This window comes from Ostrea edulis, chromosome 5 (genome assembly GCF_947568905.1).
Source record: "Ostrea edulis chromosome 5, xbOstEdul1.1, whole genome shotgun sequence".
NCBI classification, from domain to species: Eukaryota; Metazoa; Mollusca; class Bivalvia; order Ostreida; family Ostreidae; genus Ostrea; species Ostrea edulis.
In genome coordinates, this window is record NC_079168.1 from 28299070 (window position 1) to 28320600 (window position 21531).

At 34.0% G+C, this 21531-nt stretch overlaps 1 protein-coding gene and 1 long non-coding RNA gene across 3 annotated transcripts; both read left to right on the plus strand.

Annotated features, from left to right (window-relative positions):
* The first annotated feature begins 2741 nt into the window (after positions 1-2741).
* LOC125651683 (zinc transporter ZIP1-like) lies at positions 2742-7577 on the plus strand. Of its 2 annotated transcripts, none has more exons than XM_048880384.2 (2): positions 2742-2944; positions 6443-7577. In XM_048880384.2, exon 2 carries the CDS (start codon positions 6477-6479, stop codon positions 7443-7445), a length of 969 nt encoding a protein of 322 aa, XP_048736341.1. In that variant the 5' UTR covers positions 2742-2944; positions 6443-6476; the 3' UTR covers positions 7446-7577. The 2 variants fall into 2 exon arrangements, with proteins under 2 accessions (XP_048736341.1, XP_048736342.1); XM_048880385.2 differs by having other exon boundaries at positions 2779-2953.
* Positions 7578-16398: 8821 nt separating this feature from the next.
* LOC130054794 (uncharacterized) lies at positions 16399-18423 on the plus strand. Its single transcript, XR_008803137.1, has 2 exons — positions 16399-17900; positions 18113-18423. It is a non-coding gene; the product is annotated as an uncharacterized LOC130054794 (long non-coding RNA).
* Positions 18424-21531: the final 3108 nt, after the last annotated feature.

Consider the following 21531-nt stretch of genomic DNA (forward strand, 5'->3'; position numbering starts at 1 on the left):
TCTTTACTTACTGATTTTAACTGTGGATGATTAGGTTAAGTGTGTGACCGGTCAACAGGAGATGCTTACTCCTCCTAGACACCAGTTCTTTACTTACTGATTTTAACTATGGATGATTAGGTTAAGTGTGTGACCGGTCAACAGGGGATGCTTACTCCTCCTAGGCACCAGATGCGCCACTCGTGATTCTGTATTCTTTATAAAAATTAGATGAAATTGATTATCATTTGTTATCTTCATTTTTTCATCCATAATTGTTACTTTGTCTTTTTAAATACGGAACAATTGTTTTTATATATTCTTCAAGCAACATCATGGTCTATAATCGTTCATCTAACAACTTTGTTTATCAAACTGACCTTCAGTGATTAGTTCCAAGACCGGATCAGAATTATATATGAAATAAATGGTTTATGATTTTTATACCGGATCAGAATTATATATGAAAAAAAGATCTGTGATTAGTCCTAGGACCGGATCAGAATTATATATGAAATAAATAGTCCGTGATTAGTCCTAAGACTGGATCAGAATTATGTATAAAATAAATGGTCCGTAATTAGTTTTATGACCGGATCATAATTATATATGAAATAAAAGGTCCGTGATTAGTATTAGGACTGGATCAGAATCATGCATGAAATAAATGGTCCGTCATTAGTACTAGGACCGGATCAGAATTATGTATGAAATAAATGGTCCGTGATTAGCCCTAGGACCGGATCAAAACTACATATGGGCCATATCATTCATATGAAGAGTTGTATTTTCCCAGCATGAAACTTTACACATGCTTTAATCTGACTTATTGTACCAGTATGAAACTTTACACATGCTTTAATCTGACTTATTGTACCAGTATGAAACTTTACACATGCTTTAATCTGACTTATGTATGAAACCACTACTGTGGCACCACGCTGGTTGTGATTTTTTTTTTTAAAATGACTGTACACTATCACAGGATGCTTGTATTTTATTTCTATAAACACGTGTTCGTATATAGATAACCCACCCTTTATTTTGATTCCCAGCTTGCCCCGGGGATAAAGATGAGAAGGACCATGTTACTACACGACACAGAGAGATTCTTACAATGGTTTCTACGAACTAGATCATAAAAGAAATTAAAATTTCATGCAAGTTTGGATTTTTCTAGTTCAATGGTTCTTGAGAAAATGGTCGCTCCAGCGTAAAACTATAATTCCATCTAGACATGGCGTATGTTGTTTTACATCTTATTCGAGAACTTTCTATTCATGTACAGACGTCACTAGCCTTAGGTGATGAAGTTAAAGCCTTAGGTGATGAAATAAAGGAGCCTTACGTGATGAAATCAAGGAGCCTAAAGTGACCGAATTTAAGGAACCGTAGGTGATGAAGTTAAGGAACCTTAGGTGACTGAAAATAAGGAGCCTTGGGTCATGAAATTAAGGAGTCTTAGGTGATGAAATTAAGGAGCCTTAGGTGATGAAGTTAAGGAGCCGTAGGTGACTAAATTTTAGGAACCTTACATGATGAAATCAAGGAGCCTTAAGTGACCGAATTTAATCGAGCCTTAGGTGGCTGAAATTAAGGATAAATAAAATTGGTAAATTTCCTTTCGAACCATATATGGAAAAAAGAATACCGGTATCAGCAAAACATTTCCTTTCTTTTAAAACTCCAGTAGATCATTGTTTAATTTGTAATCGTCTGTAGATTTTATGTTCGAATCTAGATGGGTTTTTTTAATTATTGAATTGATGTTATCCATTTCTTCAATAACTGAAGCAAGCCTGTCAGGTTAATTTAAGCACTTTCGTTATATACTTATAAAGATAAAGAGGGATGAGGTAGACCAAGAATTCACACACATTTCAGAGAAATTATTGCCACCAAAAAAATTATCAAAAAGGGGGGGGGGGGTAAGATCCATACTTCAGGTGCCTGTGGCGGAGATACTAAGGTGGGACTTTGAATAGTAGATATACGCAAACAATGAATACAGTATAAATGTATACCACCTTTGTACAGAGTTTTTGAAGGACTTCTATTCTTTAGAATGAATATTTAAAAGAATGACATTGAGAGATAAAGATCTCTCCTTGCTCAAAAGTCATTGGTGTTGACCATAGGCCAATTTTTTTTTTAGCCCTGGTGACGTCTCCATAATGAATGAAAACCTCTCGAGTGGGACGTTAAACAATATACAACAAACTGACTACTCACAACAGTTTTATCTGGCATGGTACATATGTACCAAATAAGAGAAAAGACCTCTTCAGCAAAACAGGATTTAAAAATTTGTCTTTAGATAATGCACTCTTTTCGCATATTTTATGTATATTTCCTAGGCTAGCCGCTATTTTCATACTTGATGCTTTTAAAATCCGTCAGAACTTCACAAAATAGGCATTCTAACGTCATTCCATCTTCATTTATGTGTTTGTTTAAACATTATAAAAATATTAATCAGTGACATATAGGTCCTTTGGGCCGGGTGTAAAAAATTATTGTACTGATCACAAACCTTCTGTTGATAAGAAAATCTGTATTTGTGATACATGAAAAAAAGAACGATGTACATGCATGTCTATCGTTGTTCAAAGCCTGGTTCATTTGTATTCATTTAACCAGAGACACGTGCGCAACAGTGCTTGAAGAACAAATATAGAAATTAAAGATACACAATTACAGGGCTTGTGATTAGTGAACACTCCCTGTCACACAGCCAGAACGTGATGAGCTATACACCCGGCATTTTAAGTTAATCGGCTCATCTGGCCGGGACGGCGATATGTCATTGTCTACCCTTTATTTAACCTAAAGCGTCTTTGAGAAGGACGTTTTAATAAGCAACAGCTTGCACACGATACCATAATCGCCAGGTCCTCTGAGCTATGCACACGGACTGCATGTGTGATACGAACAGGATCTTCCCCGTAAGCAGTTTTCTTTAAAGGTAAAATAGGTATTTACATTTATATTATGAATTGATACTAAATTATCATACCCATTCATTGCTTCAATAAAGATGTCAGGTTGATTTAAGGTAGCTAATTACACTATTTTTTCTCTCCATTTAATGGCTCGCTAAAACACCTTATGAAGTATATGATTTCACTATCGAAAGAGTGATACCTGCTCTCAATCGTTTTATGTGAATATTTTGTGATTTTTTCCGGTGTTTTGTTTGCAAATAAGAGATTATAACGTCCAACATTTGTTGTGATTTGATGTTTGATAATAATACATACATAAAACATATCTAAACGACTCAGATAAACATGTTAATTTTATAAATAAAAGATTATGAATTAAAATTGAAAACATTAGATATCAATATTTTTTTTTAAATCTACGGATTAAATCTGTGATATATCAATTACAAAACAGATATTTAAAAAGAAATTGAACAGCTATGGTCATGGAAATTCAGAAATATTGCGATTTTTCAATTTTGAACCAAGCCCGATCAGAATTATAAAAAAAAAAATTAGTCATAGAGAACACTGTAATAAGAAAACTGCATTCCCTTGATGTAAAATGGTTTACAAATTAAACTACTCTATAAAGGAAACTAATTCCTTGATGAAAAGTGCATACAATCAGCAACAATATAATTATTTGAGTAATTCCAATCAATTTTGTTCGTGATCGATACTTTTCTCTCTCGTTTGATTCAAATCTAAACTATGGCGATGCATCTTAATTTTGGTCTTTTCATTTCAGTTTATTTTTAAAATATATTATTTGTCTAATATATCCCTTTTCTAATGGACATGTGTTTTTGAAGATGTTATCCGTAGATTTAAAAAATATCGACAAAACGTTTTCAATTTTCGTGATTTTTTCTTTAAAAAAGATAAATAGAACGTTTATTTGAATCTGTGAGCATGCTTTATTAGATATTCATATTATGCACCAAATCACAGCGATATTTAGGCTGTAGAATCTTTTATTTTCAAACAAAACACATTATTTATCATTCGGGGAAAATTCACAAAAATAGTATATAATGATTAAGAGCTTGTACCGGGTATTACTTTTTCCATGCTTCATACGAGTTTCTTAAACAAGCCATCGAATAAAGGTTTAGTGTAATTAGCCACCTTAAGCATGTTAGCAATTTTATTTCCAAAGATTTTTAATGTTTCAGTTATGTACTAACGCATAAGCTACTAAACCAATGCAAAGTCCACGATTCTAAATGTATAGACTTTTAAATGACGGAGGTACTTAGACGGAACTTTGAATAGTATAGATACGCGATCAGTTTTAAAATTGTATATCGCCATTGTACAAAGTTAAAATTTTTGATTGACTTCTATTTTATGGAATGAATATTTAAAAGAATGACATAGAAATAATATTTCATATACATTGCACATACTTATCATGGAGGTAGTGAGCTTCTTCAGCAATAATTTGAATTTGAATATGTAAAACTTCTTGACAGATTATGTACAGACTATAGAATATATTATATTTCAAAAATTATTTGTAAGAAATATGTAAATCCCCATAGAGACTGACCATTAATGAAAGATTCATCGTGCAGGCCTATGTCACCACCAGGTGTACTGAATTCATAGAATAATGTATACAATATTAATATATTGAAGAGGTCACCTTTCATGAAACCTACACGTCACTTTGAAACTTAAATTGTGGCGCTACGCTGGCTGTGATTGTTTGTCCAAAATAAATGTATACAGGTATAGGTGTAGATAACGAACAGTGATCAACCTCATAACTCCCATAAGCAATACAAAATAGAGAGTTGGGCAAACACGGACCCCTTGCAGGGCTTGAAGCTAACTTTTTATGTCACCAGTCCAGTCGGACTGATGGGGTATAATTTCAACCAGTCCGCAGAAAATTTTACCAGTCCAACAGAGTTTTCCGGAAATATTAAACATATTTCGTTAATGTTATTAAAATGAAATTAAACTCAATATACCTCAGTCAGACAATATTGTAATGTTCACTTAAATGTGGGATTTATATTTACAAATCAGATTCGTCTGATATCTACAGATCGAAGCATGCCAAATGTGTGTATAAAATTTCAAAGTATATTTTCCAAAATGATGCTTTAGAAAATTAACCAGTCCCATCAGACTGACTAAAACAAATATCAGTCAGTCCACCATACTTTTAACCAGTCACAGACTGACGGGCATATGTTAATTTCGAGCCCTGCCTTGATATACCAGAGGTGGGATCAGGTGTCTAGGAGTAGTAAGCATCCCCGTCGAGGGGCCACATCCGTCAGTGTGCCAAGAACGACCTAACAATCGATATGAAACACGTCAGATAGCAGTTGACCTTATTATAGGTTGTACTGGCAAACTAGATCATTATAACGACCATTTAATTTGGGAAATGCTGACTTAAATGAGACTGTTGAAACCCCTGTAACATCAACCTGTTTGTCAGTAGCCTGCCTTGATTTAAAAACTAATCATACACATAACAAGCTTTTGCATATCGAATCAATTGGTGTGTCCAGGGGTGTACGTGTTTACCCAACTATCTATTTTGTATTGCTTACAGCAGTTATGAGATTGATCACTGTTCGTTATCTTCACCTTCCATATAAACACCATATACAGGTGATAATGGATTATTGCTACACACCTGGAGATATATAAACACCATATACAGGTGATAATGGATTATTGCTACACACCTGGAGATATATAAACACCATATACAGGTGATAATGGATTATTGCTACACAATTATGGGAAGTTGACAATGGGGAAGCTGAAACTTTCTGTTTGCCATAAAGTTGAGTTGTTAGTTTGCCGTTAATATCTATTTTCAATAAAATATCCAAGTATGAAGCAGATGTGGAGGACTCTATATAGTGTCATTCATTTTGAGGTCATTTGGATATATCGAATCGACATATGAATGAAATTGATTATTGTTATTAGATAGAACGTCGTTGATATATCTAAATGTCAAGGCCACAGCAGGAGATTTTTCATAGAATTCCTCTAATTACAACTACTCCTGTATAGTCCTAAAATAGACGCATTTATAATATCCACTCCCTAGCCTGCCCGGGAATAATGTGTGATAAAATATGTGGTTCTCTTAGTTTTTATGTGACAAATTTTAACCTTGTACCCATGTGCTTAATGAGAGAAAATACACATATAAACTGTTCAATACCAGAAGAAAACTTCCAAGCACATAATGAATTCTTAAAAGAATCGATATAATTACTATCTTAACCATCACAAACGCCACTACCACATGCTGTGCTTCTATCTGCTTTGTGTTATTGATCACGTACATGTAGGACATTCTCCTTGACCTCCATTTCAAGTTAAACTATTTTTGAAAAAGTTCATATAATTTTGTGTGCTTCTTCTGAAAACTAATATTACATACATGTATTTTGAATTAAAACATTTGTGATAGTAAATTATCTTTCCTTTGATAGTTGTTCTTCTTGGTGCAGTAAATCAACGATAAAGATGGCTTCTGCAGCGAGAATAACGGGGATCTTCGTTTTGTTTTTCATCACCTTCCTGATTGGTCTCGTGCCGTTTGCATTGTTAAGAGTGTTCGAAAAGAAATTGTCAAGAGAGAGCGTGAAGAAATGGATTGGGATTCTGAACTGCCTGACTGGTGGAATCTTTCTGGGAACAGCTATTTTGCATTTGCTGCCCGAGGCTAGAGAGCTGTTGACGGATTCTATCTCGTACGAGTATCCCGTCACTGAAGCCATTACCGGATGTGGTGTTTTGTTGACACTCACCCTGGAGCATTTTGTGATATACTATGGTTTTAAAAATTCACTTCATATGCATGATACAGGCCATGGAAGTAAAATAGAACCACAAAAGGAGGCCACAAAGGACCCAAATATTGAAAATACAGAGAAAGGGGGAGAAACCGATATTGAGAGTAATGCTGAAAAATCTGGAGACAACGTGAAAGGGGAAGAACCCAATTTCAAATTTTTGGCTTTTCGTTCGTTTCTTCTGCTTTTGGCCCTTTCATTTCACATGATATTTGAGGGCTTGGCCGTTGGTCTACAAAAAGAGGAAGAAGATGCTTGGCTTCTGTTGGGGGTGCTCTCTCTTCACAAGGTCGCAGTGGCCTTCAGTGTGGGGTTTCAGTTGGAAGAAAATCTAAGAAAGTTCAAATATGTAATTTTGTCTTTGTTTGTGTTGTCAATTGTCGCACCGATCGGAGTCGTGATTGGATATATTGTGACGGAAGCTGGTGAGGATGCGCATGGGCAGGATATTGCTTCCGGAATCCTACAGAGCCTTTCCGTTGGCTGTTTTCTGTATGTGACTTTCTTTGAAATTCTTTGTGATGAAATATACACAACCAAAGAAAGGAGCCATTGGAAGGTCTTGTTTACAGTCATTGGTTTTGCAGCTGTTGTTGGTATTCAGTTTGTTAAACATGATCATGATGAGCACGAACATTAGATGACGTCATATGTAACATGTGTTGCATAAACCAAAAGAAATGATTTCCCGGTCTATCACACCTCTTGGTTTGCTGTTTTTTTCCGTCCACTATAATTTGATTTCTTAAATAAAATTTTACCGATTTTACAAGGTACGTTTTATCACTTTATTTTTAACAGGATTTTAAGCCAGAAAATTTCATAATGATGACTTTATTGTTCGATAATGCATATCTACAGATTCTAAGTGAAGTTTTTACAGTAACGAACTAACTTTTATCAGCGTTTCAGTATTTTATATCTTAGCACATTCTGGTTTCTCACTGTCTGATAATGAAAAGGTGAAGATAACGAACGGTGTAAAACCCGCCGTGAGCCCTATATCTCGATCAGGTAAACGGTGTAATCTGCAATCAAAATCGATCAGGTAAACGGTGTAATCTGCAATCAAAATCAGTATCTAAAGAACGGCTTAACAATTGGCATGAAACACGTCAGACATCATTTGATCCCATGACAGGTTGTACTGGCAAACTAGATCGTTATAAAGACCATAGAATTTGTGAAATGCTGACTTTAATCGAGACCATTGAAACTCCTGTAATAACAAATTGTTGATCAGTAGCCTGACTCGTTTAAAAAACTTGTAATACGCAGATCAAGCTTTTGCGTATCGATCAGTTGAGAGACATTAACACTATATGCAGTTGATAATGGAATATTGCTAAATAGATATGGGAAGTTGACGATGGAGAAGCTGAAGTCATTCCCTTTGTCATAAAGTTGAGTTGTTAGTTTGCCGTCAACAGCTATGTTCAATTAAATATATATCCCTAAGTACGAAACAGATGTGGAAGACTGTGGTGTCTTTTATTTCGAATTCACTGGGATATATCGATTTGACATGCGAATGAATATGATTATTGTTAACCGAAAAAAAAAACGTCGATATATTTAAATGTCGAGTTGAAGACCACAACAAGAGTTTTTTCTTCTCATACAAAAGCATTTCAATAAGATCTGTCTCATAAAAATATAAAAACAGGCCAGCTAATAAAGAGCCCAATTCGTACACAGAAGGTTGGAAAACCTGATCACCAAAGACCACGAAGATATTGGCAACTATGAATTCCAAAGACCACGAAGATATTGGCAACTATGAATTCCAAAGACCACGAAGATATTGGCAACTATGAATTCCAACATATTTTTTATTTCAACTTCAGAGCACTTGTGGGTAGAATCAGAGTAGCGTTTAACAAAGTAATTATTTGGATGACTGACCATTAGATAGGAATATTTGCGTTTTCCGTTTTTTTGTTGAAGAAGAAACTGTCTATGATGTCAAAACGTACAGTGTTTAATTTATCGCGAGAAAAGATGACGTATAGTATTGAAAGTCATACGTTTTGATAATAATAATAATACCATATTTATTTAGCACCCTTTTCATACACAATGTACGCTCAAAGGTGCTTTACAATGCATATATACCTTACTACAGAATGTTATACACATAATACATAGAAAATAAACAAAACATTAAAAAGCAATGACATAAAAGGCGTTATCACATGTAAACAGTCCGTAGCTGTCCCTATCCTGATTGTACATATAAAACATGAAAACACAAGATACCATAAATATGCTAGATAAGAATAAACATCAGTTTCAAGGCGTATTAAAATAATAATAATAATGAAATACACACACACAGCATATAATGTCTCGATTATAATACATTACAGCATAGTAGAATTTTTAAAATAAAACATAACAAAATGGTACTCGAAAACTAAAACACACAGTCAAAACAGACAAGATAATCTTAATGCACTGAAACAGCAAACACGAATGACTTAAATGATAGAAACTAGTCCTGGAAAACTTGATGGAAAAACTGTGTTTTCAGTGACTTTTTGAACGTACATAGTGTTCTACAGTCCCTTACATGTTCTGGAAGGGCATTCCACAGTTTTGGAGCTATTGTTCTGAAACACCGATCACCGTACGTAACGGTTCGACTTTTTGGAACAACTAGAGTGACCGATTGTTTTATAGACCTAAGATTTCGGGTAGGCATATACATGTATACCTCTAGTAATCGTTTGGTATAAATTGGGCACTCATCATGTAAGGTTTTGTAAGTATAATTATCTTATATTGTGCCCTATACTGCACAGGCAACCAGTGTAGTTCTCTTCGTATTGGAGTGATATGGTTGTAACGAGAGGTCCTGGATACTGTTGATTTGAGAATAGTTTTGTGATTTCAAATTGACTTTAGTACATTATAATTTGTTAGAATCTACATTTGATTTACACCACTTCTGGCATATGAAGCATCTTTGGAACAAGGGGGACATAAATTGTAAATTTCAGGATTCCTGCACCCCTGGTGCCCTAGGGACGGGACAAAAACTGCCCAAAATTGACAAATTTTCAAAAATCCTATTCTCTACAATTGTTTAAGAAAAACTAAATGCATAGTAATGTAGAGCAGGAAAACCTCTACCACAATTGTAAATTTCATGATCCCCGGGGTCGGAGTTCTGACCCCAGGGCGGGACCAAACTTAGTATATAGTGTTTATGTGTAAAACACTTATTATTGATACTAAATTGAAACTAATTGGATATTTAGAAAGAGCAGGTAGTCCTTTACCAAAATTTGTAAATTTGATGATCCCCGGGAAAGGGGTTCTGACCCCAGGATGGGACCAAACTTAATATATAGTATTTATGTGCAAGTTTACTGATACTGTATAAAATCTAAATGCAGACTTAGGAATAGCAGAAAAAGATGTACAAAAATTGTTGACTTTCACAACCCAGGGTTTTGACTCTAGGATGAGTCCAAATTAGTCATATATTTTGCTGTTTTAATTTAATACACCTATTATTTAAAGCCTTTCATCAGTGTATACACTTATGAGGGCATTGAAGTTTTAAGAACACACCTTGTTTTATACTGTTGCTGAACATTAGAATTTAGCTTAGATATTCAGAACAGGATTTTTTTTCTAGATTTCATAGCCCTTGGGAGTCGTGATACCTTTTCACTAGTACTCAGGTAACCGATAAGGCCTGCGGGCTTCTTGTCCATTTTGACAAGGTATTAAGTTCTCTTTTCATATCTAGCCTATCGTCTAGCATAATCTTCGACAGGATAACTTCTGTTGCCAATTATAAGAACGAGGTCTCTGGATATAGGACCTTTTAAATAAGTTATTTTAGATCCTCATTTTCAACTACATCAACTTAACCAGTAATGACATGTCCAGCTGGACTATAGTTGAAAGAAGAAAAACAAGAACAAGTATTAGATGGTCTACATCTAGGCACTGTAAAGTTTGTAATTAAAAAGTTTCGATGCAATAGTAGAAGTATATTTGTAGGAAATACAAGGTTTTGTTATATATTGTTTAACGTCCCTCTCGAGAATTTTTTCTCAAATTCATTCAAAATCGACTTTTTTCAGATTCAGATTCTTTATTTCCTTAAGCTATACAGCTCATCGGTTATAAAAACAAAATATTTACAAATATATACAATTAAGATAGTAGAGGGTGAGTAGACATACAAATACAATTTTGAGGATATAAAATCAATGCATTTCAGCATACATATAACAATACACGTCAATAATATGTCGTAGCAAGTACAGAATTAATAAATTACAAGAAGATCGAAACTTTGTAGCCTGTTGCAGGAACTTTCCTAAATTATTGAGTTCTTCAATTTGAAGACACTGGCTTTCTTGTAATAATTTTTTTTGATATATTTAATTCTTAAACCGTTATAAAAAGGACTTTAAAATAAAATGAAATTCGTCTTCTAACTAATCTACAAATCCTATTACTTACTGCACGTGCAAGTGCACGATGGTGAGAAAATCTGACCACACTAATCACTTATACCAACGTTAACAGGATAAATTTCGATAGATTTTAATGAAAAACGAAGAAGTAAAAATGCGTCCAAAACTAGCAAAAAGAAAATTAAATCATTCCGATGTTAACTGAATGCAAGCATACGCAGGCAAAATGACATTCACTTGGCTCATCTACAAACGATATTTTGGCACAAGGCTCACGTGCGTACCCTCTCGTGCAGTTTCTGAGAAGAACCATTGACAAAAAATTTGGAGAACAAGGTGAAAAGAATAATGATAATAGGACACAGTAAAATGAAACATAGTTTTGGGTCGCGGTATCTGAGTAGTAGAGCTTTCGCTTCGTAACCAGGGGTCAGTTTTGGGTCACAGTATCTTAGTAGTAGAGCGTTCGCTTCGTAACCAGGGCCCAGTTTTGGGTCGCTGTGTCTTAGTAGTAGAGCGTTCGCTTCGCAACGAGGGGCCAGTTTCACAAAACTATCTTACGACTAAGATCTGTCTTAAGACCAAAATTTGTCATAAGATTCATCATAGCTGAAGCCTGTTTCACAAAACTGTCATATCTTAAGATAATCTCAAGATTGTTAGAAATCTTCAGACATCCATATACTTGTCTTACTATGCTTTGCTAAGAGACAAGTAGCTTATCCGGAGGAAATGTGGTTTCAGGGACAGAAACAATCTATTAAACTATATGGAGGATGTGGACATCATTGATAAGCTTCGTATACCGCTACATGTAATCTTTATGATGAACTCAATATTCGTTTCTAATATCCCACAGCTAACTTTTTCGTACTTTCGCTGTTTAGGCATGTCCACTTTTTCTTCATTTCTTCCCCTGATCGGAAATAATCTGTTGAATTTACAGCATTTACTCTAGAAGTGACATCTCCCCAAGTTTCCTTCATAACTTTGGAACTGTAGTTTTGTTTTTAAAAACAAATGTCTTTTCTTTTCTCCGCCTCGTCAAACAATACTGATATTTCAGCGACTGAAAAGTTTGGACACTGTTTCATAGACATCTTAAATCTTTTGACACCGATTTGTCATGCACACAGACTTCGGGGCCGCTATTTTGTCACAAGTAAACGTATTTGAATACCGTTCATTTATTGTTTGTAGACACAAAAGCAGTGTTGGGTGAATCTAGTTCTTCGCGTTTTTATGTTTTCGTTAGTTTTCGTACTATTTCATTTCATTCAGTTATAGGCTTTTTCACATAAGATAGCCTTTGCGCCCAGTATACATGCATAGTCGAACACGCGTATAATTACACGCATTTTGTTCGATTAATGCGTCGTTCGTTATAAATGCTTAAGTATTACTCGTGTCTTTAGTTTTTCCAACGCACCCACACCCTCGTTTACTGAATACCTTTTTTATAGTCGAACACGGGTACGCGTTTTGTTTGATTCAATGCGACGTTTGTTATAAATTTGTTTAAGTATTATCTGTCTTTGGTTTTCCCTACCCACCCACACCCTCCTTTACGGAACACCTTTTTTGTATTCAGTATATATTATTTTGTTGAATAAAACAGGTGCGGCGTTGCTAACTTTGTAACAAACACATCAATTCTATTGTCTTTTTTTTCTTGATATTTCAAAGTAGTTGGGCAGATATTTTATTTTCGGAGGAGAGGGGGGGGGGGGGGGGGCAAGAAAAAATATATATATCAGACTTTGATATAGTGTTTCTATAAAAATATCATTCAATGTTGTTTTTTTTGTATCACAATTTCTGAAATCAAATAGCACACAAACCGAGTGTAACTTTTGAAATGCAAAATAAAATGAAAGTTCACATGATTTAAAAAAGAAGTACAATGTATTTAATTTTATGAATATATTGAATAATTACAAATGCCTAAAATCATAATATTTCAATTTCCTATTAATAGTTTTATATACTTCAATTATATTCTTCGGAAATCTGGGGTTATTTCAATCCTTTTTCCAAAAAATCTACTAACTCCGGTGGTACCATAGACAAAATTTACTCGAACCAACTTTGTGATAGACTACATCTCAAATTTTGCAAATCAATACTTGGTGTACATAAATCTGCAACAAACTTTGCCGTACTGTCGGAATTGGGAAGATTCCCCCTTCACTTTGACATATTAAAAAGTATGTTAAGTTACTGGTACAGACTTGAAAATCTTGGTCAGTCATTTCCACTATTGTTTGATGCATATCGAGAATCAAAATTACTTTTTGAACAAAACAATTCATCATGGTTTGGTTCTATAAACTGTTTCATAACCAATATTAATGGGATTAGAGATTTGCCCATTAAAGGGGCATACCAGTTTAAAAAGGCTCTTAAAGATTGTTTATTCAAACATTACATCAAAGAATGGCATTCACACCTTACATTAAATTCAGATAAAAAACTAAGTTGCTTTTCTACTTTTAAACAAAACTTTGGTTTTGAGAATTATTTGAGTTCAATTAAAAATTTTGAGCAAAGGAGAAGTCTAACACGTTTCCGTATATCAGCTCATAGACTAAACATTGAAAGGGGACGTTACCAAAAAATCCCTCGACACGAGAGATTTTGTCTAAGATGCAACAACAATTCAGTGGATGACGAAAAACATTTTTTATTCTCATGTAGTCATTTATCAGAAGAAAGGGTTATTTTATTCCAAATGATAGACAAATCATGTAAGAATTTTGTAAAGATGGACAGTGATCAAAAATTTATAAGGCTAATGACCAATGAAGATGAAAATATCCTCATCCAAATTAATAAGATGATTTTAAACAGTGGGATATAATACTACAAATGTTACATTTCATTGCATTATGCACATTTTCTCTCTTCATATTTTACACCTGTAGCTAGGCTGTCTTGGCTACTGGGAGTACAAGACCAACAGTCTGGTACAACAATTTACTACCAGATTGTTAACAGACACTGTCCCTTGGTACTCCCTGTAGTCAGGTCAACATATCGTGTTTTTATTCTCTCATATAACGCTATTCTCTTTTATATAAGTATTCTAACCTTCCTGCTTTAGACATAAGACATTCAGAACAACTGGATCCTGCGTGTAAATATGTAATATACTAGCATGCTGTATTCAGTAAGATGATTTTGAACAGTGTAATGTGATACTGCAAATACATGTCTTTGCATTCTACATATTTCCTTTACTTTACAATAGTAAGCTGTCTTGGTTACTGGGAGTACAAGACCAACGTTCTGGTACAATAAATTTATTACCAGACTGTTAACAGGCACTGTCCCTTGGTGCTCCCTGTAATCAGGTCAACATATTGTGGGGGTTTTTTTTGTTGTTTTTTTTTGTTTTTTGTTTTTTGTTGTTTTTGTTGTTGTTTTTTTTTTTCTTCTTTATTCTTTCATATAATGCTATTATTCTCTTTTATATAAGTATTCACATGACACTATCATTATCTGCTATCCCAGAAACTGATGTGTGAAGCAGTTGGGTTATTTTATTTATCATGTTGTTAATTTAAATCTTGTCTGTAATCAGTATTTCATATATAATTATATAGATATGTGCAGTGCAGAAGTGTGAACTCTGTCAGTATTACCGGTAGTACTTCTAAATGATTGTTATTTATTTTCATTGTTATAATTAATTGCCTGTTAACATGTACATGCCCCCCTAGGGCCCTTGATTGGTGAATAAACTAAACTATATTATACATGTAACATTTAAATTAATCCATGCAGTTAAAAGATTATAAAGGAAACACGATATTTTACAAAGTAACGAGTATACTTGGAACAACGTCCTAAGATCTATCTTAAGATTTCTTGAAGTTAAGATAGTTTTGTAAAACGGAAGTGCCATATCTTATGATTGTCATAAGACTCTTATGATCTATCTTATGGCAATCTTAAGATAGTTTTGTGAAACCCGGCCCAGGGGCCAGTTTCACAAAACTGTCTTACGACTAAGATCTGTCTTAAGACCAAAATTTGTCATAAGATCCATGCATCATAGCTGTTTCACAAAACTGTCATATCTTAAGATAATCTTAAGATTGTTAGAAATCTTAAGACATCCAGATACTTGTCTTAAGTCTATACTGAACTATGTTGAGCTTAGAGATAAGTAGCTTATCCGGAGGGAACGTGGTTTCAGGGACAGAAACAATCTATTAGACTATATGGAGAATATGGACATCATTGATAAGCTTCGTATATCGCGACATGTGTTCTTTATGATGAACTCAATATTCGTTTAGAATATCCCACAGCCAACTTTTTCATACTTTCGCTATTTAGGCATGTCCACTTTTTCTTCATTTCTTCACCCGACCGGATATAATCTGTTGAATTTACAGCATCTTAAAAACAAATGTCTTTTTTTTTCTCCATCTTGTTAAACAATACTGACATTTCAGCAACTAAAAAGTTTGGACATCGTTTCATGGACATCTTAAATCTTTTGACACCGATTTGTCTGAGTGCATGCACACAGACTTCGTAGCCGCTGTGTGGTCACAAGTAAATGTATTCGAATACCATTCATTTATTGTTTGTAGGCACAAAAGCAGTGTTGGGTGAATCTATTTCTTCACGTTTTTATGTTTTGGTTAGTTTTCGTACTATTTCATTTCTTTCAGTTATGGGCTTTTTCACATAGTAAACCCTTTGCGCCCAGTATACATGTACAGAGTGTTAGTCATTTTTCTTGTGCAGGTTAATCGAAACGTTGATAATTAAATCTAGTAAATCAAACATGTAAAAATTAAAGCTCGATCAATTTATTTTGTATAAATGAGAACGTTATCCATTGACAAATTATGCAGAATATTCTTTATACTAAGTTTTTTTGTATCCATTTGACTGCCTTCGTCGGATACCTAGTACATACATGCCAACTTTCCCGATTTGTGCGGGATTCTCCCGATTTGAAGCAGTTGAAAAGGCAAATCCCGATATCCCGATCGGGATTACAAAAATACCCCGAAATCCCGATTTTCTAAAAATATCTCCCATTTTACGACAACAAGCCCCCATTTCCAACCGGAATTTGAAATCCCGCGTCATTTCTGAACTGGCCAATCAGAAATCGGGACAATAGTCAGCCATTGTTGTTTACCTTGTGTTGCATGGAATCGGGGTGGTGTATTTTACATGGTCTGCCTGTGTCGGGGTGCTTATTGGACAGTGCGAAGCATGTTTTGATAGTAAGTAAGTAAGTAAGTAAGTAATTTTATTTATTATAGTGGCATGTGTACATATATTCATACATCCAATTTTATCACAATACACAAATCAATAAACACCCGGCCCGTCGGGCCTATATGCCACTTTAAACATTGATATAATAATATATAATGCAAATAATTGCGCATAATAACATTTTCTATAATTATATATACATACATGTGTATACATGTATAATAAGTATATAATGTATAAATAGCTCAGTTGTTGATTTTTCCAAATATAATAGATTGTCTAAGAGAAAAGGAGGAGTACAAGTATTTTGCTAATTGTCTTGGGTAGTTTGTTATTAACATTCGAAGAACCTCTACATCTGACATTGACATTTGATCAAATCCCGTATTTTCAAACAAAGTTGTTCTGAGTTTAGAATACAATGGACAATAGAGTAAAAAATGAATTTCGTCTTCCACACAATTTAATGAAAACAATGAGCATATTCTTTCAACAGCAGGTTCCCCATAATATCTTCCCGTCTCTATTCTTAAAGGTAAAATACCACATCTAAACTGCGACATAATTGACCTAAAGTATTTTGGCATATCCAATGTTACATAATTTTCTCGACCAAAGTTTGATTTTATAGACACATAAGTTCGCAATTTAGGTACTTTAAATACTTCATTTTTCCAGATATTTGAGTAATAGTAATGCATATTTGTTTGAAGAACATTCATGTCTATTAACAATTTTGAGTCAAAATAACTTTCCAGTTCCAAATTTTGCAAAATTTCTTTCAGAGCACTACACCAGTTGTTTCTACATATATCATAATCCATTTCAAACACTTTTCTAGTAATGCGTTCACTGTCAAATAACAATACTCTATTCCAAAATCTTATCATATTAATCCATCGACGATATTGACTGGGTATCCACCCCGTATCTCCATAGATTGCCAATAAAGGCGCAAAACGATGTACTCCCAAAAAATATCTAATGGCTCGATTTTGAACATTATCTATTGACTGGAATTTTCTGAACCCCCAAACACTGGACGAATAGTCTAATATAGGTAAAACGCAAGAGTAAAATAATTTTTCGTAAGCAGTGAATCCAAATTCTTTATTATTGTGTATTGTAGAAATAATTTTTCCAAGTGCCCGTCCTCCAGCTTTGGCAAGATTTTCTGCATTTTTTGTAAAATTTCCAGTGTAAGTAAATATGATTCCAAGATATTTATAGCTATCTACTATTTCTAATGTATTTGTTCCATTAGTAATCAATCGGGAAGACGGATTTCAATTTGACATATCCTTTTCACAAACGTGAATGACAACGATGATAGGCCTAGTGTCACCACCAAACAATCGGACATTCCCGAATTTTGCCTCTCGCTGACAGCACCCAAAATATGCAATAAGGTACGTCAGATATATTTTTTTTCCAACTATAATAATATAGGCTATCCGAATCTATCTGTCTATAGCGATGTATTATATAGTGTAGTATTCAATAAACTTTGTGATGCGTAATTCGCACAAGTCTGTACTGAATTTTATATTAGCAAGTAGCCTTAATTTACAAGTAAAAACGTATATTTTGATGTGGGTTTTTTTTCTGGTAATTATTTCAGATGTCATGGGTGCAATGGTTTTGTTCGCAAACTTCATAGCAGGGCAGATCACTCCTTTTCTGGTTGCAATGCAGATTGTTCCACCAGACTCTGCAAGCCCATGTTTACAGACAAGCAAGATCGCCTTTGAAGTCGTACCTAAATGCATGTGCTTTAATTAAAATTTTGATATATAGACCAGCCAATATTTATATGGTGTAAAAGGATGCAACTTTAACTATTATTTGATAATATGTATGTGACTTGTTGTTGGAGAGGATTTTTTTTGCACAGAATATAGATGATTTTAATAAAATATTTATGTATATCTTTCAAAGTTTGTTTTTTTTTAAGTTTTTTTTTTTTTTTATATAGTTTTGTTAAAGTTAATGGCCAAACACACTTGATGTTGTGTTAATATATGATACATGTACAATGATTAGATTGATATTTTATTTGAAAAATATTTATTTTCATGGTAAAATGTCGTGAATTTTGAGCCTTGAAAAAAGGTCGTCGCGCGCAAAATCCCCCATGGGGATTTTTAAAAGTTGGCATGTATGCTAGTACGGTGTATGACTGCCAGACATACAGTTTCCGACGGGAGTTCCTGCGTACTGCGGTAGATTTTCTGGCAATGTACAGCTGATGTATGGATCATCGCCCCACGCCCCACGATGACTTAATATATTCCAAAACTGCTTAGAAAGTTGTATTCTGTTTGAATTAGTTTTTTCTGGACGGTACATAAGAATTCTACCAAAGTTGTCTGTGTGACTTGTCCATAACGAATGGCCTACAAAAATAATCAGGACATTCGGATTTTCCGACAGTTCCTTTAATAACTGGTCCAGATGAATAATTCGTTCTTCCTCTGGATCCCAATTCCAACCATTATACGCAAGAAGGAGCCCTTAAAGTGGCTAATTTCTCTTCCGATAAGTTGGCAGTTACATGTACTTTTGTCGCCATGTTTCGAGGGAAAATTACTCTTATAAATTTTCAACTGAAGTGTAAACAAGATTTCATTAACGTACAACGCATTTACTCATAATTAACCTGTTTAGCATAAAATCGATGTCCGTGTGAATCATATTCTAACAATCCATAATAATTATTATCAATCGTATCCATTCCTAAGCATAACCTGCTGAATTCTATTATAATTAATGTAATTGTATGCAAATTTTATTACTATTATCGTGTGACTATCTCTATATGAAGAAGCCAAAACCGTTTCCCTCTCGAGCTGGGTTAACGCGGTAAGCATCAAAAGATTGCACAGACGCCTCGATCGCCAAATAAGATAGATAAGATATACACAAAGACTAGTAACTAAATGTCCATCAATTTCTAACATCCAATCTGAAGCTTAATTTCTCCTGACTGACAAGGGTTCACAGACCAGGTAAATTTGAAGGCGGTGCTTATTTTCTCGGTCTTGATAGCGATCCCGACTTTGTGTGTGCGCATGTGCACGTCAAGCTTTGTGCCTTCACTGTCTTACTTACAAATGAATACTCCGCCATCAGCCAATTCTAAACAGACCATACGACAGGGGTCCAAATCATTTATGGGGCGAAATTTGATATAATAATAATGGCTGCTTGAAAGCGAGCCCGATAGGACACACATACCTGGCATACTATAAAACCAGGCCTGGTCTCATTGGCCTAGCCTGGCCTCAAAATTGGCCTGGCCCCAATATGCTCCATCCCAAATTTTGGAATGGCCTCAAAAGTTGGCCTGGCCTCAAATTTGGCCTGAAACATTTTTTTTTTTGTTGGTCTCAACCAAAAAACAAAAAAACAAAAACAAAAACAAAAACAAAAAAAACCACAGCAAAAAAAAACAAAAAAAAACAAAAAAAAAAAACCCACAAAAAACAAGAACATTTATAAATTTTAATTGATTTCATTGATTTATTATTGGTTTTAGTTTTTTCAAAGTCATAGCAGATTAATGATATGTTTTTGTTGTTTTGTAAATGTGCACTTTAAAATAATCATAAATTACCATAAATCTGATTGATTTTATTGAATATCTATCGATCAATTTCTTTTCTTTTCCATTCCTAAGTTATGTACTAGTACACACCGAAAGAGATTACACAACTAATGAAAGGATTGGCATATTGATTTCAGAACTGTGATTAATTTCATTGATTTCTTATTGGTTTTAGTTTTTCAAAGTTGTAGAAGATAAAATGCACATTAGAATAAACATGAACTACTACCAATCTGATTGATTTTCCTAACTATGTACTAGAACACCAAATAGTATATTGATGAAATGATTGATTTATTGATATTTTCTGTATTCAACAGAATTCAATTTGATATCGATTTACATATTATCAAAGTGTTACAATTGTATTGTCATTATATTAAATTTGATTTTAAGAGCAGCGCACATTCAGAACAGAGCATGTGGTCTTGTTTTCAATGTGCAGATGCCACGCATTTAGTGTTACTTGTTTAATTTCAAAAGCATGAGAGATGGCATTTTAAAAACATAAAAATGTTTGCTAGCATAATGATGATAACCAATAAACTAAGGATTTAGATTCGTATTTTAGAGTTCATTTATTTGTACTTCACGTAAAATAAACAATGAAGATTAAAACGGACAGAATGTACAATAAATTTTTTTTTCTCTTCATTTCATTATTGATTTTCAATACTCATACTAAAAATGACAAGTTCCCATGCTATGGAGGTCTGCTTTGTCAGAATAAAGGAAATATCTATCACCATAGTAAAGGATGGTAATGAAAACTTTTGCTGAAGTTGGAAATTCCATTTTACAGAAACAATGGAGCAGTCCAACATTTGCAAATAGGATGTTTGATCCAACAGAAAATTTTAATTATAACGCACGTTATGATTGTGCCTAAACTAAATAAGGTATACAAAACTGTCTGTCTGAATTTTCAAAATTGTGATTTTTTTCTTCTTCTGGTTTTGTGATAAAGCAACAGCAAAATAGAACTAATTACAATTATTACATTGCATCTGTCCACCCTATTCTTTTTTATACCAAAACCTGCATAGTTAACAAAAACAGTCACTTGTACCTATCTAACCACTGCAGCAGCTGCATCTGAGCAAATATCAGATAATACTTATGATATCATCTTAAAATGGAGAAAAAAACTTTTGCATCTACAAAGTCATAAAGTGCAGCTTTAATTTTGTGCTTTACTTCTTAACGTTATTTGACTGTCATTCAAATCATCTCTCATTCTGATAATTATTGAAAATAAACGTTCGGTGCAAAGCTGTGTGACATTTCAAACCCGTATATCATAGATGACCTTGATCAACCTTGACTTCCTGTCAAGACCCGTGCTGTAGAACTCTGTGTTAAAATATGTTATAAATAATCTAATATCCCATTACAGTACTAGTGTTACATGTTTGTTTCAAATAGTTTAAACA

Coding starts and splice junctions, on each gene's coding strand:
- LOC125651683 (XM_048880384.2), top strand. CDS start 6,477: ATGGCTTCTGCAGCGAGAATAACGGGGATCTTCGTTTTGTTTTTCATC.